Genomic DNA, 18,698 nt, shown 5'->3' on the forward strand with positions numbered 1-18,698 from the left:
CTCAGTCAAACCAGCCTACCTAGCCTTGAGAAACTAGGGGCAGGAAAAATTGAAGAGCCCCAGGCAGCAGCCAAATTTGAGTTACAGCTTGTCACTCAGGAATTACAAAATGCTTCTTCAGCCAAAAACAAAAGAACAACAACAACAACAAAAACCCAGTCAACCAAAAATCTCAGGTCAGCTGGTTTTACTGGACAGAAGCAGCAGCTGAACATTTCAGAGGACAGTCTTAAAAAAAAATAGGACTGTCCACTGAAGAAAAGGGCATCTGGCCACCCCAAACAAATACCAACTCTGTAGAATTTTTCTGTAATTGAAATGTTGGAAGGAGAGCAAAGGATGACTCTCCTCCAACACTGTATCCCCGATCCAAATCAGGGTCCTGCATGGCTGTTCTTTAATGTTAAAGGAACTTTTGGGAACTGTTGGATCTCTCATGTAAAGTGTGCTTCAATCCTGAGAATAATCTAAAGTGACAGTCATGAGGCATGCTTATTCAGAAATAAATGCCTTATTCAACAGGTCTTACTTCCAAAGAAGCGCATAGAATTGCACCCTTAAATTGTTTAGCAACTCAGGATCAAATATTTATATAATGGCGACTCTAGCAGCAGACAGCTAATGAAGATTAAAAACTGTGAAAACCTGTTTTACATGCCAGGAATAGGCTCAGAAGTCTACCTAGAAAGTGGTTGAGAAGAAGTGTTTATAGTCAGAATTGCTGCACACCACCACAGCCTTGATCTCCACTGTCCTTCCATCGGGCGGGAGAAAATGGGGGGGAGCAAAATGGTGTCCATCGATGCTGCAACATCACTTCTGCTGCATAAACGGAAGTAATATTACCACATTGTGGGATTCTCTATGATTCAGCATGAACTCTATAATTATTATACACATCAATGGATGCCATTTGAAGCATCAATGGATGCCGCTTGGGTAAGTCCCATCCTCTCCAGTCTACTGAGCCCTATCAGCCAGTCGGGAACAAGAATGTGAGTGGCGTGCTAAGAAAAGTTCAGCTCAACTCCACATGCGCATTAAACAAGACCTAAGGGTCTGAATAATTGAAGAAATATTGCCTGGACAATACTCTGTGAGCCACCTCGGCCCCTTTGTGTGAAAGGTGGGATAAAAATATTTCAAATAAATAAACATGATTGCCTACATTTGCATCGATTGTCAGAAAGCAGTTTCATACAGTATATCGGAATGTGCCTTGAATAAAAATGGTTCTGCCATTTCAAATGGTTAACTTTGATGACCAATGACAAATAGGAGAGAGGCACTCTGGCTCCACGAGGAATTTTGGGCTTGGATGGCACTCAGGCATCAATAGTAAAATTACATCCCTAATTGCAGTGCCACCCCAAGATGTTTCCTTACAGCAGAATGAAGCCCAGTTTCTGCAACAAGTCAGCACCAAGTATAACATGCTTTGTTAGGGTGCAGAAGGACCATGTAAAGAATGTACAAATCACAATATTTCACAGGAAGAGTGACACAGGAAAATCCCATTCTGTTGATGTCAAAGTGTCATATTAACTCTATTAACTCTAGAGTTATCTTCTAAAAGTCCACAGCTTCGTCTACACCCACACCCACATGCACTGTTCTTTGAGATGGAAGTTGTTGTTCACCTTTTCAAAATCCAACCGTCCATACAGTTTTCAGGCCTAGTTCATGTGAATTGACCTGGAGGTTAACTTTTCTGTTTGTTGTATACTGGCAAACTCTTCTGCACTCACTTTGCTTGGCAGTAAGCCTGGCCAATACAACACAGGTGAAATGTTTTCTAATCTGGAGGAAGAAAATCATTAGAAAAATCAGGAACTGAGACATGAGTGACGGAAGAGTTTGGTTTAAGAATGTCAAGCATAATAAAGGAAAATATAAAGTGCATTTTACGTGATTAATGTTATGTAAGCTGTCCTCTTTTGGAGTGCATTAATTTTAAAAAGCACACCTTTTATAACTGTGAACACTGCAGGTTCATTATTCAGCTTTGATAATGTGCATAAAATGCTCAGTATGAGAATGAGTTGGGGTAGCTGAGAATTTAGGATGGTGGCACGTTTTGTGTAGTATTTGGATTAGCATTGCCAGCCTGCATCTCCATTGCTTCTTTGATCAGCTTGTAAGCTTTAAAAATAATCTAGTTAGGCCCTTCTTTTTTTCTTTTTGACTTTTAAAAAGAAAATAATTAAACAAGGTACCTGCTCAAACAAATACTACCAGCTTTAATTAATCAGGATGATCATATGTAAAAGAAATGATGCCAGATAGTAACAAATCCAAGAGAAGTTTATTATGAAAATGGCACCTGCAGGATGAAAAAAAATTAAGTTACATAAAGACAACCATGTATGACATGTATGAGAATCTACAAAAGTATAAAAAGAACCCTGTTGTAAATGAAGTATGTACATTTCTGATTTGCAGCATTATCAATGATCAATGAAAAAAAATGTTTCGAATAAGCCAGGCACTCAAGAAGTTAGATTCGGTTAGCTTAACACAAAATAAATGTACCATAGCTGTCATTTTTTAACATTTTAATTTTTTTATATATCGTAGAGTTGGTAACACTGCTAAGATTTATACGAACAGAATCCCTTTCCCCTTTATTCAGCTACTTGGCACCAGTCTCCTCATAAAAGATTTCATATATTTGTACAAGAAATAGTTAAAAACACAGACACAGTCTTCACAGGTAATGAAGTTTTTTTTCCATTTTGTAATTTTAAACACTATGGATTTAGACAGCAGCTGTGATTATCTGTTAGTTTAAATCACCAGAAATCATTTTGACACAACACAGAAACATTTATAAAATAAAAAAATAAAATAAAAGAACAACAGCTGTCTAGCTGTTCTTTGTAGCCGATAGGTGCAGTCCTTTGATTGTTCAACAGCTAGAGTAGAGCTTTCAAAAGTAAACCCGAATCAGCTTTCCTTGGCCTTGAAATCCACTTAAAATCCTTCAAATCTAACTCTTTAAAAACCCAGTATCAGAATTTGCAGCATCCAATGCCTATTTTGGGCATCATTCCTTTCCACTCTTTCTCAGACCTACTCCTCATGTTCTAAATTGCTAGCTTGTTTGGTTTAACAAGTGTGTTATCCAAAATGTAGAGGACAACTGAGCTATTATACATTAACATTGCACATATATGCAAATATATATATATGACAATCCTAAGCTCGGTTGCCCTTTTTAACCATGTCAGTTGACCTTTGAAAGAATTTCTGTCTCACTTGAAAATTGCTCCATTAACCTACTTGGGAGAAAACCAAAGAAATGCACCATCTACTTACAGTTAGAGCACAAGGGACTCTGGAAATGTTAACAACTGAGGCTATATGGCATCACTTTGTTTAATATATCTGAGTATTACTCTTTAGTGCATTGTGTGGCGCACACTGTTAAGAGTAAGTCATACCCAGAATTCCTCTGTGGGAAAAATGGCTCCATTAACCTTGAGCTAGTTAAGAGTCTTTTATCTCTGAGAATGGAGAAAGAGAGAAAGAGGAAGAAATAGGGGAGAAACAAAGAAAGGGAGGGGGAAGAGAGAAAGAGAGTGATTTGAGAATACACAACAGCAAAGCAACAGCGGAAATGAAAAGATATACAGACAGTGGAAGCAGCATAAGGTGACATTACAGAGGAAGGTCACCACACAAAAAACCACTAACCCCCAAGAATCACTGGTTCACTAGGACTGTTAGGAATGGGCATTTGCCACTCCAGACTAGAGATAAAGCACAGAGAAGACAAAGGACAAAACAACTACATTAGCTTAGTATATACTGCATATAGTAACACACATTGAAACTGCAATGGGACTGACAGCCAAGGACACTTACACATTGTACACATTACAGTTCTCACATCTGTTATTAGATGCCTTAACAAACAGCTGCCAACGATGGATGGGGTGGAAGAAGAATTTATACTTGACAGTTATTTGGAGTGTTTGACACTACACTGATTTCTGGCAACAAAGACAAAATAGGAGATTTCTTTTCTTTTTTCTTTTTTCTTTTTTTTAAATACTTAATGTGCAGTTTTTAGTTGCAGTTATCTATTTCAAGCTCATTAACCCATTCTTGAAAACATATTGGCTTCAACACTAGAAGGGGGGGAGAGGGGGAATTACAAAAGACAACTCAACAAACAAAACAAAAAATGTACAACCTTCCCTCTATAACATTAAATGAAAAAAAGAAACCATGTTAAATATATCTTTTTCCCCTTACTCTGAAGTGTTATTTGGAAGTTGTAAAATTAGCCTCAGTTACACTGAGAAAATAAAAAAGAGAAACAATACACACCTAAAACAAACCTCTGATCCTCATGCCAATTTAATTGAGTTTTCTTTTTAAGCGCATTTACCAAAAAAGAAAAAAAAAGAGGCTTCCAGATCCATTTAAATTTAATATGAGGCTATGTTTGTTAGTTTGGAGGTAAAAAAAATTAAGTCCTGCAGCAAATGTTAATGAGGGCTTTTATCTTAACTAACCAAGGAGACTGCAGCACCTGACTATAGACTAGTACAGAAAACATTCCTTTCAAAAACCCCAGCCCACAAGCTGCATATTTGTGTGAAGACATTACAGATTAATAAATGATAGCACCATGGTTTTAGAAATTAAGTTAAAGTTTCTGTAATTAACATTTAGTCCATCCTCTTATTATTCTAATCACAGGCCAGAAATTAACTTTTTAAGAACACAAATTATTTTATGTGCAAGTAAGAAAATCTTAACCATAAAAAGTGAATTAAACTCTGCATAAAATTCTAAAATACTATCCCCTATTTTTAAATGAATTAGGAACAAAAAAATCCCTTTTCATTTGACTTAGTCAAACAGGGCACATTGTTTTATGCTTGTTTCTTTTAATCTTGATCATATCAAGATCATGAAGTAAACCCAATGGTTGTCCCATTAAAATCTCTTTACCACAACACTGAGTATTCTATGGCAGAGGCATACACATATTAAAGGCATCTTAATAAAGATGCAAAGGAAAAAAATACACATCTTGGAAGAAGACAAAATGGCAGGCAACTGATACTTCAGCTCTCTGAAGGCAAATTTAAAAAATCTCTTACATTAAAGAATAAGTCAAGTTAAAGAGAAAGGGGATGAAATGGGGACCATCATATTGAGAGAATAAGCTGACCTGCTCAAATTCAAAGTGCTAGAATTAAAGGTCTAAATTAAAATATAGTCTATGCCTCAGAGTATAACACTGAACACAGTATGTGGTCATATTTCAATCCTCTTTCCGTTCCAGTGTCTGTGTGGCATGAATACCATTGCTGTACACAGGAAATGGAAGAGTAGAGAAGAGTCCTTCGGCAGTTGTGAACACATTCCCTGCAGGCATTTGGGTCAGACTGGCCGCGCTCACAGCACTTCCAAACGGTCCTGACATATTGAGTCGGTGAACGTGGTGGTAGAGCATTTCCATCGGTGTTTTAGGATCCAGGCCGAAGCTGGGGCTGTTAACATCCACAAAGTTAACAGCATGAGTGTTGGGGAGGAGATTGCCCTGCATGGCTAAAGTAACTTCAGCTGGAGCATACCGAATAGTGCCAGTGGTATAGACCCTCTGAGCAGCCGTGCTGGTGGCAGCAAGGGTTCCAGTTACCCTGTGAACCAAAGGAAGGACCACATTGCCTGCTTGCAACCTCTGGAGGGCTTCCAGATCCCCAGTGTACAACAAAGAGTTGGAAGTGCTGGGGCCTCCCGGATGCTTGTCCCGTGGAGATGCTGACAAGGGTGGCGATAAAGGGTCAGAGGATACGGGAGCCAAGGCGGAGTTGGATGAGGTGCTGAACTGAGATTTGCGGCTGGCAGTATTTTCAGTCCCTGGTGGGGTGAGAACAGAGTCTGGAATGGAGACATGTAAACTACTGCTGGCTTGAGGTGAGGGGAAGTGCTCTGAGTTTGGGGGCTTGGTCATACTGTAGGGCGATTCGTTCCTTGAGATTTCCCTGTTGGGTGGGTAATTCCAAATACTGCTATCGTTATCAAAATTGATAGGTTCTGAGATCTCTGTTTTGATTTTGAGCACTGAGGCACTGTTTGGTGATGAGAGCAGCTGGGGCTGATCCACCAATGCTGGGTCGAGTCCATTGGGGCTTGAAGTGCTTGACAGCCTTCTGCGGGTCATGCTGCCTCCTTTTTGCTTTTTCCTCCTCTTCTTCCTCTTTTGATGTTTGCTGGAAGACTGAGCATTTCCTTCTCCTGCACTGTCTGAGTCCTTGGCACTATCTGAGGACAATGATTCACAGTTCTGTAACCGCAAGTCAGATTCGCTTTCCACGTAGCGCTCCACCTTTATCTGCATAGAACCCAGAGTGCCAAAACTATCTTCAGGGGCCTTTTGATTCTCAAAGTCAGAATTTTCAAAGCTGTCATCACTGTCTCTGCTATCCTGGTTGCTGGAACTGTTCCCATCGTCATTACAGTTCATTTCATTATCTGACTGATTCCCGGACTTCTTCCTATCTGACTCAGGGTCTTCGCTGTTTTCTGACTGATTTCCTTTCTCATCTGACTTTGAATTTTCATTGTCTTCTAAACAGAAAGGAAAGTGAAAAAGACACCATTGAGAATATGAATGCAAGATTTAAAGACCACTTACAGGCCTAGTTTGCCAGCAGAATATTATTATGGGCAATATCTCTGGCATAAGCAAACAGAATAACATGTTTTCTTTCAAGATCAATTTGATTGGTATTCCTCTCTCCACAACTGAGAAATGTTAGTGGGAAAGGGTTAGGTTTGTCACACAGCCTAAAGTAAAGTCTGCTTTGGGTGGCGTATTTCATAATATGTACATATGGGTCACACTCTATGGAGACCAATAGACTGAAAAACTATGAAGACTATGAAAACTATGAAGCAGGAATGCCAACCACTGGGAGATATAGGGGAGGAGCAAGATGTTTTACTGGCAAAGGGAAAGTCTGAGCTATGAGAATGGGAGTCTCTCATCCCAGCCTAGGTTGGCTGCCCTAGCTCAGTTTATAATTCTTTCACAAAAGTAAATAGAGCCAATTCTCATTTATTTACTTCATTTATACCATGCCTTTCTTCCCAATGCCTTATATCCATCTTCTCTCCTAGGGCAGAAAGTAAATGCATTTTCTTACCGACACCATCAGGATGGGGAGAAAGGCACCCATGACTAAACATCAGCGGAGGCCAGATTCTGCCCCCGAGCTTTGTGCTTAATGTGGCTCATTTCCTTTACCTCAGAAAAAAGTATGAGAAAGTATTTCTCCTCATTCACTGGTATCATTGAGTTCACTGAGAAAAGGAAAGATTCTGCTATTGGTACCCCAGTTTAGAAAGGGCCCAAACTTATCTTTACTCTGGGACTCTCAAAGGCAGGGAGCTCATTTATTTTATCAAATGGGATCCTTCCCTTTACTGTCTTTAACTAGATGAAGAAGAGTTGGTTTTTATACCTCGCTTTTCTCTACCTTTAAGGAGTCTCAAAGCGGCTTACAATCGCCTTCCCTTTCCATCTCCACAACAGACACCTTGTGAGGTGAGTAGGGCTGAGACAGTTCAGAAAAAACTGTGACTAGCCCAAGGTCACCCAGGAGATTCATGTGTAGGAGTGGGGAAACCAACCCGGTTCACCAGATTAGAGTCTGCTGTTCATGTCGAGGAGTGGGGAATCAAACCCAGTTCTCCAGATTAGAGTCCACTGCTTTTAACCACTACACCATGCTGGCTCTCCATACAAATGATGGCCAAACTAAATAATTTCCTCTTCTGCAAGTCATACATCAACCAATCTTCATCACACATGAATTCTAAATTCTCTCATGGTATGTCAAAGGGTAGAACAAGACATTATGTGTAGTTAAGATACATGTAGTTCACCTGCTTCAAGAGCTGTTGGAAGTAATTTTTGGTTTTAAAAAAGGGGGCAGGGAGGAAATATTCTCTCTCACTTTGTATCACTTTCAAATTGCAAGCCAATGATTGTATTTTGTTTTTAAAAAGGGAAATACTGGTTAAAATATCATATAGTTCTACCTTGATAAAATAGGTTGCATCTTACCACTCTGCTCAGCTAACAGCGGTACGTTTCTGGTCCGAGGTGTCTTTCTCTAACACAAGAGGAATTTTTGACTCCTCACTTCTGTGTAAACCCACAGCCTCAAGAACTGGAGATGCACATTTTGCCTGTAAATGGCTCCCAGCCACTGATGGAGCCATCCTCCACAGATACACTCATTTAATCTTTCTAACGCCATCATGAGATGCACCCTTAGAATTCAATACAGCAGCTCCTTTCCTGTAGCTTAATGATCTAATTAATTTCAGATTTATGGCCTTAGGCTTTTTTGCATAATCACTAAAAAATGCCATAAGCCCATTGTTGCTGTTGAGCAATACTTCTAAAAGGGGCTTTACTCACAATAGTACAATTCCCCTTCCTTCACACAATAAATTGGGGAAATGGGAGGGATAGTCTTGCTGCTTGGTGTGGGTGTGCTCCTGGGGTTCTCATATTTGCTTTACACTTATGGTTCAAGTGAGCATAATGGCAGATCCCTTTTTCTGTCAATGAAAACTGTCTTACAAGATAACAAGCACTCTAATCCATCTATTCATTTTGTCCCCTCATTGCTTAAAAAAATCTCACACGGTCTCTGTTGGCAAATGCATAACATGCTCTGCTTTAATATATGGATTTAATACGAAATTGTATAAGTAGATAGCTTATATTGGCAAGCATTTAACCTCCTGCCACATCACCCTTGTGAAACTAGTTAAAAGGAGCCTAGAAGTGATGTGTCCATAAGAATAAGTTATAATTATGGAAGTGGAAACTCTACATAATGTACAGGTAACTGCAAACATGGGTACAATGAATTCATAAGCCTATTTGTTTACTTTTAAAAAAATGTTAGGCAGAGAATGGTATGATCCAATATTAAACTGCAAATGCAATCCATCACTTGGCTATACTATGTAGGAAGTAAAACTCTTACAAGGTACAAAGCAACACAGATATCAACTGTTACCTGAGTTGTCCTTTGAGTCTGATTCAGAATCTGAGGTCTCAGAGGATTCTGAGGTTTTCTCTGGCAGATGAGGAAGTTGTGCAATATCCATTGGAGTGTCCTTATATTCAGGGTTGCTAAAGAGACAGCAAACAGAAACACCAATATATGATGTGCAGTTTGATAGTTTCGGCTCTCTCTTCCCTCAACTCTCTGGAGCAAAGAATGTATATACAGAGCACAGCAAAGCAAACATGAAATCTCTTTTCAGTTTTTTAAAGCAGAAGTTTTATGCAGACTTCTTTTAATACTGCTATCAAATATTTATACCACCTAGGTTCTGCTACTACACAGGCACCTAAACTACCAGGATATTCATGGCTAATCAGATTGTACTTGGTATTTCATAAAATCACATAGACATCAAGAATATGTTCTGCCATTTACCATCTTTGAAGTTCATTGTTGTTACCCCTTAAATTTATCTTGGCATCTTACAGGGATTCTCATCTCTTCTTTTACATAATTGGTTTCTTCAAGTAAGACTTAATGGACACATGTATCACATACCAATTTGCAGTGTATGGAGTTAAGTGTAACAGATTATTAATACTCAGCCTGGAAGCCAGTGAAGACTGCCAAAAATAAAAGAGCTACAAACCTGTATCCAATAGGCAGAGGTTTTGTGTGTGTGTGTGTGTGTGTGTGTGTTTTTTCAAGTCCTATTGCATTTCTTAACTCCTTTGGAATTCAGGGGACTACATATATTCAAGCAATTCTACATATATTCAAGCAATTCTACAAGCAATTCTACACAGATGCTGCTATTCATAAAGACATGATAAGTGCACATTGTGGGAAAGTTCAGATGTAGATGAGAAAAAGAACTTTGAATGCATACATTACCACTGGATATGGAAGATATCAATGGTCATTCTGTGTGTGTGTGTGTGAATGGGACAGCATTCCATTCCATTTTGAATTGTTTAGGGGCTGGTTCATATGATATTATTTGTCCACTGAAATGCCCAATCAATAGGGCAAGCAAGAGTAGTCATATGAACACTGTAATTATGGGTTTTTCTGCAAGCTCAACTTATTCCTGATTTTCTTGGCAGTCAATCCACAAGAATTGGAATTGGCTTGGGCATGGGTCTTCCGCACATCTGCCCTCCCTCTGCATTTTCACAGTTGTGAAGTCAGTTTATTTTCTTCTGCACATGCCTTCAATAATGAGGATTTTCAAGGGAGGGTGCTATCGTCATCAGTGGTACCATTGGTGGCATCACAGCACTCCCTTTGCCCTTTTTAAAAAAGTACTAGCTTTCATTTTAAAAAGTAAGTCTCTAGCACCTTCCCTGGTGGAGATATGCAAGAACACTTTCCTCCCAAAAGTCAGAGTTTTTTGGAACCCTATGGGTTTCCCCTGGGTTATAAAATTCCAAGTGGTAGCTCTAGTTGGCCCCATTGCATGGATTTGGCTATCTGCATGGAACTCTGCCTTTGGCTATGCTATAAGGATGAATCTTCTTCTAAAAACGTGTTGTTTAAAAGTAAATGCTGTGCTAGTTAAACACAGCATATAGAAAAAGGAAGTCCCTTCCACTTACTGAGTATAGATAGGTGTTTACAATAAGTCCCAAAGCATACCTCTGAAAGCATCTCAAAGAGTCTAGTGATGAACACAGACCCACATTTCAACTCAAAATAAATTATAGATAAGCTATACTCTTGCAATTGCATGAAAGCCAGCAGAAAGCAAAACAAAGCCTTTCCTTATGAACATTTAACGTTTTCTCATGAGGTGTTACTCCTCCCGGCCTTGCTGAGTTGGCAAGACTTAGTTCCATTGAAGAAAACCTTAAAGTGCTATCAAATCTCGACAGAAATGCCTTCATAGGGATTCAGCATCTATGCCTCCCCGTCACATGCTGGGCTTTTCCTGTTCCACATTATCAATACGGCTATGAATAACAATGGAAAGATAAATATTAACATTATTTTTTTTAAAGAAAGGGGTTCAAGATGAACCTTCAGTTCCAACTGATATGAAGACAGTGAGCAACGCCTTTTTAAACCTCCACTGCACTGTAAATCTCACCACATTATCTCAAGGGGTGGGGTGGGGTTGTCAGCAGAATACATTGAGAAATTTCAGTGTATTAAGACCAGACTATGCAGGTCATTTGTGATTGGATTTCAAGCATATTTTTATTTTAATACTGTGCTTGATAGGAGCAGCGGAGCAACAGGTGTGTGTGTGATTCATCCTTTTCTGAGCTGTTCTCCTGATCTAAAGTGACTCCACTAGAATCCCACAAGTTTTAGCTTCTGCAAGTCAGGGGGAAAGTGTTAAAAGTGCTGCTCGGTGGGGTTTGCTATTTTATTTTTGGTTTTAACAGAAAATGATTTAAACTATTATTGTAAGCTGCCTTGACCCACGAGGAGAGGCATGAATGAATATGCCAATAAATGATATGAATGAATGAATATGCCAATAAAAATTGGAAGGCCTATTGGTACATTAAAGTAGAAATAAAAAATTCAGATGGCCCAGCCCTACCTTCTACATAATGGAACTAGCAACATGCCCTTCATTATCATTAGAGGCAGAGTGTATATTTAGACAGTGATTGCATACTGCAAGAAGTTGCAGGGCTGTAGTGCATTTCTGTAAACAGAGGCATACTATACCCCCATGGGATCTTTGTCAGTATTTTAATTTTATTTTTACCCTGTCCTTTCCTGACCTAATCCGGGCTCAGGACAGCTAACAACATATAATTTACATCATGTGTCAATTAAAACATGAAACATAAAACATATATAAATATATACAACAAATCAATAATTAACACTAAAACTCTAGGTTAATTTAAAATGGCACCCTAATAATTCCCCCGTATACAGTTCTAAACATTGTACTGGCCATACAGGCATGAGAAAAGAAGAGAACAGACTGAAAAATAAATTTTAAAATATTAAAGTGAAAGCAACAAAAAATAATAACAGAAAGTCTTCTAACTGAAAATGTATCATATCTAAAATACAAAATTCATGGCTATCTGTTGGAGATGATGTGAATAATTGGAAGGCTTCTGGAACAGAACTTTCCAGGAGGAAAGAAGAGTTATAAAATAAGATATGAGGTTATATCCTAGCTATCCTTGCAAAAGCTGTTTGAAGACACCCAAGGTGATGTTCAGTGCAATTCTAAGTGGGTCTACTCAGAATCCTACTGAAGTCTACTCAATGGGACTTACTCCCAGGAAAGTGTTTTTAGGATTGCACTGGTAATACGTTAAGAATTTAATATCACTTTGATGTAATGTTGCCCAACTATAAATAGCTAAACATGGGAAGTTTGGAGTCTTCAAACAATTTCATTTTGGCTTCTTACAATGTGTGGAAAATCACTATGGAGAAGCCAACCTTTCCAAATCCTTCATTACATGAATTTAGTACCGTATAACCACTGAAATATGCTTCATTCTGGTTAGAATCATAGAGTTGGAAGGGACCACCAGGGCCATCAAGTCCAACCCCCTACACAATGCAGGAAATTCACAACTACCTCCCCCCCCACACCCCTAGTGACCAGAAGATGGCCAAGATTCCCTCCCTCTCATCATCTGCCTAAGGTCACAGAATCAGCATTGCTGACAGATGGCCATCTAACCTCTTCTTAAAAACCTCCAGGGAAGGAGAGCTTAAGCCTGTTCCACTGAGGAATAGCTCTAACTGTTAGAAATTTTTTCCTAAGTACTTAATTTTATTAAGTACTTAAGTAAGAGTAAGTACTTATTATCTATGATGTCTGCAAATGTATCTGTTCTGCAGTTGTCATTGATCAAAGGTCAGGGTCCCCAACGTGGTGTATGTGGGCAGTGCACAAACTGTAGAATAAAAAGAATCTTCTGTCTTGCATTCTGTTACCCATGAAATCAGGGGTAGGGGAGTCCCACTAGTATGAAGTCCTAGGCACAGTGTTACTGGAAGTAAGTATTATTCAAATCAACAGGTCTTAAAAAGGAAAAGGTAAAGGTCCCCTGTGCAAGCACCCGGGCATTCCTAACCCATGGGCTAAGGTCACGTCCCTATGTTTACTATGCAGACTTTGTTTACGGGGTGGTTTGCCAGTGCCTTCCCCAGTCATCTTCCCTTTACCCCCAGCAAGCTGGGTGCTCCGGTCTTATGCCTGAGTAAGTATGCTTAGGACTAGGATCTTTCTGTGAAAAGTACTTTACAATTCTTACTTACTCCCATTACAACCCCAAGAGATAGAATACTATTATATAGAGATAAGGATACTATTATAGAAATAGAGATAGGATGCTACTATTTTTGTTTTACCTATAACAGTTTGAAAGACTTGTTTAAGATGTCTCTGGGGCTCTTCCAATTCTAGTTAACAGTCTATACCGGCTCTTGTTATTCACCAAGAGCTAGGTTCAGGTACTTGTCAGTTCCATATTTCTTTTGGAACATTCATCCCTATATACAATTTTAATTCACTTCAAAATAATAGGAACACCAAGTGGATGCAACCAATGTAGTGTTTTAAGAGACATTCTGCATTGAGCAGATTGTCTGACATTACTAGGGAATGAAAATGACCTTTCCAGGAGATTTGTTGTAATAATACAGCAGAAAGTTCACTGCAGGCTTCAATCCAGAACTCTATGACAAAGAAGAGCATGCAAGCAAAGAGGGTTATAAACTAGCTCTGCAATAAAGCTGTTGCAAATGGACACGGCTTTTCAAACGGGGAGAATTCCAGAAACAGGCATCAGTGTCAACATTTTCCTTTTACCCACCAGTAGTCATTGTCATGTATCCAGCCACACTTCCGTCATTTGAAGAGAGGGCAGCAATTTCTGTCCCCCACCTACTGCAGACTTTCCCCCATGGCTGTTTCTGAAGGTCCGCTGACCCTCAGAAGGTGGTTAAGGGGTTACATGATAGAGGTCTATACAATTATGCATGGTATGGAGAGAGTGGACAGGGAGAAGCTTTTCTCCCTCTCTCATAATACTAGAACGCGGGGTCCTCTGCTGAAGCTGGAGGGTGAGAGATTCAAAACAGATAAAAGGAAGTATTTTTTCACACAACACATAGTTAAATTGTGGAACTCCCTGCCCCAAAATGTGGTGATGGCTGCCAACTTGGAAGGCTTCAAGAGGGGAGTGGACATGTTCATGGAAGAGAGGACTATTCATGGCTACTAGTAAAAATGGATACTAGTTATGATGCATACCTATTCTCTCCAGAGGAGCATGCCTATTTTATTAGGTTCTTATGTTTAACATTTCAGAGGGCTCAATGGGCTTCAGCAGGAGGAGGAAGCAGGAAAATCCCACTCTGCGAGGCAGGTTCCCTAAGCAGATTTCACTGGATACAGGCCATTGATTCTGAACAGGAACACAACAGAATCCTGACATGTTTTCTTTTCCATTACCTGTTCCGGATGACTCATGCAATGACAGCAGAAATGCAAATAACAGAACTGACAGGAAGATATACCTCAGAAGGTAATTGACCCAGATGATGTTTTTCTCATTTGCATTCTTAGCATTGATAGCGATGGTGGCACAGGACTGTATCCATATATAACCCCCATTCTTCTGCATCCAGCGGTAGTATTTTGTTACACACTGACCCTTGTTCAGCACTGTATTGAGGGAAACAAAAGGAATAAGCAAGATGGTTAGTAAAGCTTTTAAAGGAGCCTCTTCCTTACCAAGAAGGCATAACACATGTACAGAGATGGAGGGTTTTTTTTTTTTGTCCCTCTACATTTAATAAAAAATGTCGTTACGATGACAAATAAATTCAGCCATTTAAGGGAGCACTGGCACAGAAGCAGGGTTTCCCTCCATTTATAGTGTGATTTTAATCTGCTTTTGGCAGCTCAAGTAGGCGAGGAAGAGCAATAAAGGAGTACAAATCTCCACAGCTTGCAGAGCTCCGAATCCTGTGTGGACATTTTCAAAGCACTCAACATCAAATTGTTTTTAAAAAGTTAAATTTCTATGTGATTTATTCATAGCTCTTGGGTAAACCTCTTTGAGATTCTGGCTATTTGAAAGGTTTGGGAAGATCCTCTACCCTAGTTCTTTGATCATTTCTCTTCATTGAGGGCAATATCAACTACTGAACTTACACATCTGCTTCTTTTGATCTTGTCAAACAGAATTTACAGTCCTCAGATGAACCAAATCTCCAATGGTCAGTGGGGGAAATGTCTGCTGAGACTTTGCTTAATACTGGAGCAAAATAAATCCACCAAAAAGCTGCAGACGAAATGGTGGCCTAAGGGAGCTGTGGAACTGAGCACGTTAAAGCCGAGCTCCTCTGTACACTGTCTGGAAAAGGACCAGGCGTGGCCAGACAGGTGAAAATGATCCGTTCTGTGAAAATGTGTCCTTTTTACGTTTTTAAAGCTTAAAAACATCTGTTCACATTTGTTTCAAGCCAGCATACTGCCATATCTGAATACTTTTGTCTTCACAAACGGAGAAAGAGCTATATCTCATTTGCTGGAATAAAGTGGTATGTTTTTGGCACGGATCAAGAGAATGTCTTTGCTATTTTTACAATCCAGTTCCTTCTTCTTTCCCTTGTCTGTGTTTGCCATTAATACTGCAAAGTTTTGTACACTAGAGGGCAGTGTGCCTTCACATACCTCTCCCACACTTGGCATGTCCTTGTCTCCGTCTGCTAAAATGAAAAACCTCTAACTGCTGTAATAAATTTGGCTAAATTAGCTGCTAAATGGTTATCTCAAGTAATATGTATTTGCATTAATCATCTTGCTCTAAACCAGAACAAGCCAGAGTCCTAAAGACGTAGTAAATTCATATTGTCCATTTAATTATGGCTAATAAGTGCTTCATATACAATAGTTTCATGAAGTACATTTTGATTTTTTTGGAAGGGGTGGGGGAAGAGACAGAAAAGAAGTCACATGGGGGGGGGAATCCTGTACATCTACACAAGCTAAACTTTCACCTTTAAATGGAACTGTATATTTACAGTGAAGACTTCCTTACAAATCAAGAAACCAACAGAGAAGCTATTTGTATATACTAACTCTTAAACGTAGATAACTCTTAAACCTAGACAAGCCGGGACATAGACAAACATTCCAATGAGGGGGAGAATAAGGGCAGAACAAAGTTATTTCCCCTCTGTTTATTTTTCTCCAATCCCACTCGTGTTTCCTGGCTTCATGCAGCTGCCACAGCTGCCCCATTGATGGGAGCTGAGAAGCACTTGGTTCAAACAGAAGGGCCTGTGGTAAGTCTTCCCAGACTGGGGACAGCTGCCACTTCAAGCTACTTCCCTGCAGGATCAAGGAAGCACCTGGCTTGAACAGAAGAGGCTGCACTGCTGGAGGTTCACCCTCACAATGCATCCAAGGCAGGTGTCATGTGCTCACCTCCCTTCAGGCCTCGGGGGATGAACTGAAGGCACTTGCTTTTATGAAGACATTATGGTTGAAGGGATGGGTGAATGTGCTCCTTTGGCCCCAAAGAATCAGCTTGTGTTAGGCTGAAGAGGGAATGGAAAGTGCTCATCCTCTAAGGGCAGATGTCTCCCTGGTTCATTCCGTTGCAAGGGTTTGCCCCACAAATAACTTCAAGGATCAGCAAAGTGAGTGATGGAATCGGGCTTGGAGAATGCATGGGGAAGGTGTGTGTTCTCTAATGTCTCCTCAGCTGGGCTCCAGGCAAAAATGCAAGCCAACTGGTTGCTTCTTAGCAAGCATACCTTGACAGTAGGGCTGCCAACCTCCAGGTACTAGCTGGAGATCTCCTGCTTTTACAACTCATCTCCAGGTGATAGAGATCAGTTCCCCTGGAGAAAATGTCCACTTTGGCAATTGGACTCTATGACATTGAAATCCCTCCCCTCTCCAAACCCCTCCCTTCTCAGACTCCACCCCCAAAATCTCTAGGTATTTCCCAACTCATAGCTGGCAACCCTACTTGGCAGGGCCAGCCTCTGACCACTCTGTGTTGTCAACATACACAGCCCCTTGGTCTTCACTTGATCTGAGGCAGCTTAGAGGGGGACATTATTTTAAAAACAGGATGTTCCTGCATACTTAGCAGCAGAATGACTCCCCTCTAGCCCTGCCTCGTGTCCCATATTGGGATCCAGTGTATCTGTATGCAGGACACATTTTGATAATGGTGGGCAGTACATATTTATTTACCTATATATAAAAAGGCATCACAGTCAATCTACTTAAACAGATACAATTTATTTTAGTCATAAACTTCAAGCATTCAGTATTTTGACATGGCAATAAACTGACAGAAAATAAGTTTGCAAAACTCAGTTCTGTTTTGTATCAGCAGCAAACATTTGCAATTTGGGTTACAATCTTTTGTAAACAAGCTAAAGTTGACTGGATTGCTGCATTTATATCTAATCAAGACTTTTTTGCTTTTTTTGTATCCCTGTCTAAGAAACACTATGATTCATGGAATGCTAAACTGCATAGTTAAGCAGAGAGTGGGAAAATACTCTATACCTATCATACTCCTTTTGTGTCAAACCTTTGTTGCACACATGTTAAGAGAGCAATTTTATGCAAATTCTTCTGAGTTTGTAATTGTTCTAACTGAGGTTTGGGAAGAAGGAGCTGGGGGCAGGAACAAGTCTCCCTCAAAGCTTCCAGTACATTACAGTATTTCAGTTCAACAAAACAGATACATAGAGAAGGATTTTGAACAAATGTTAAAGACAAACAACCGTGCGCATCTTTGGGAAAAATTAAGCTCCCCAAGCTTTATGAAAAAGAATAAGTGCAACTTTATCCTATACACATACTTTAAACTTCAAAAATACTGTTGCCCTCAGAATTAGTCCTCCTTGGAAACAGTGGTTTTGTATCCACTTCTGTAAGATAAATGGATTTTCCCCTCAGTCCCCTCCCTGTTGCGGTTTCTTTTAATCCCCAGAAAGTAGGGTTGCCAGCTCTGGGTTGGGAGGGAAATATCTGGAGATTTTTGGGATGGAGCCTGAAGAGGGTGGGGTTTGGAGAGGGGAGGGACTTCAGTGCCACAGAGTCCAATTGCCAAGGCGGCCATTTTCTCCAGGTGGACTGATCTCTGTCACCTGGAGATCAGTTGTAATAGCAGGAGGTCTCCAGCCGCCACCTGGAGGTTGGCAACCCTACTAGGAAGTCATCCCTGGGGTTGAGGGATCCATGGGGATAAACTACCACATGAGTTGGCGGGCTGCAATGAGGAAGAGGAAGGTGTGAATCCCCCACCCCCCTCTTCTGTCTTCTTTAAGATACGAATAATCTTTCTGTACTGCCTGAGGTGGGCGGCTGGGGGAAATAAGCATTTCACTGCTCCTTTGTTGGATAGAAGCCAATTGTTTTAACTGCTGGGAAACTGAGGCAAAGTGCAGCTGTGGGCTCGTCTGGACTGCCATATGCAAAAAAGGAACACAGCTTCTGTTCTTTAAAGAGCTCTACCAGGCTTTAAAATTTCTGAGGTGCCACCACTTTCATTGCCATATTGTGGTTGTGGCAAAAACAGCATCAGTAAATGTTACCTTCTAAAAGGGACAGAAGCCATGCACCTTCTGAAACAGTCCTGTGGTAATACTTGCCCAAACATGTTTTTAAAACCCACA

General features: G+C 40.1%; 1 protein-coding gene across 11 annotated transcripts in view; it reads right to left on the reverse strand.

Annotated features, from left to right (window-relative positions):
* Positions 1-3,012: 3,012 nt before the first annotated feature.
* NPAS3 (neuronal PAS domain protein 3) overlaps positions 3,013-18,698 on the reverse strand; it is a 795,184-nt gene continuing 779,498 nt past the window's right edge. For all 11 annotated transcript variants that reach the window (XM_056850745.1, XM_056850750.1, XM_056850744.1 and 8 more), the window contains 3 exons: positions 14,565-14,712; positions 9,063-9,178; positions 3,013-6,591 (listed from right to left, as the gene is read on the reverse strand). In XM_056850745.1, the coding sequence (XP_056706723.1) occupies positions 5,282-6,591; positions 9,063-9,178; positions 14,565-14,712 (1,574 nt within the window). In that variant the 3' untranslated portion in view covers positions 3,013-5,281. The remainder of the gene's footprint in view (positions 6,592-9,062; positions 9,179-14,564; positions 14,713-18,698) is intronic.

Source organism: Euleptes europaea, chromosome 6 (genome assembly GCF_029931775.1).
Source record: "Euleptes europaea isolate rEulEur1 chromosome 6, rEulEur1.hap1, whole genome shotgun sequence".
In the NCBI taxonomy this organism is placed as follows: domain Eukaryota; kingdom Metazoa; phylum Chordata; class Lepidosauria; order Squamata; family Sphaerodactylidae; genus Euleptes; species Euleptes europaea.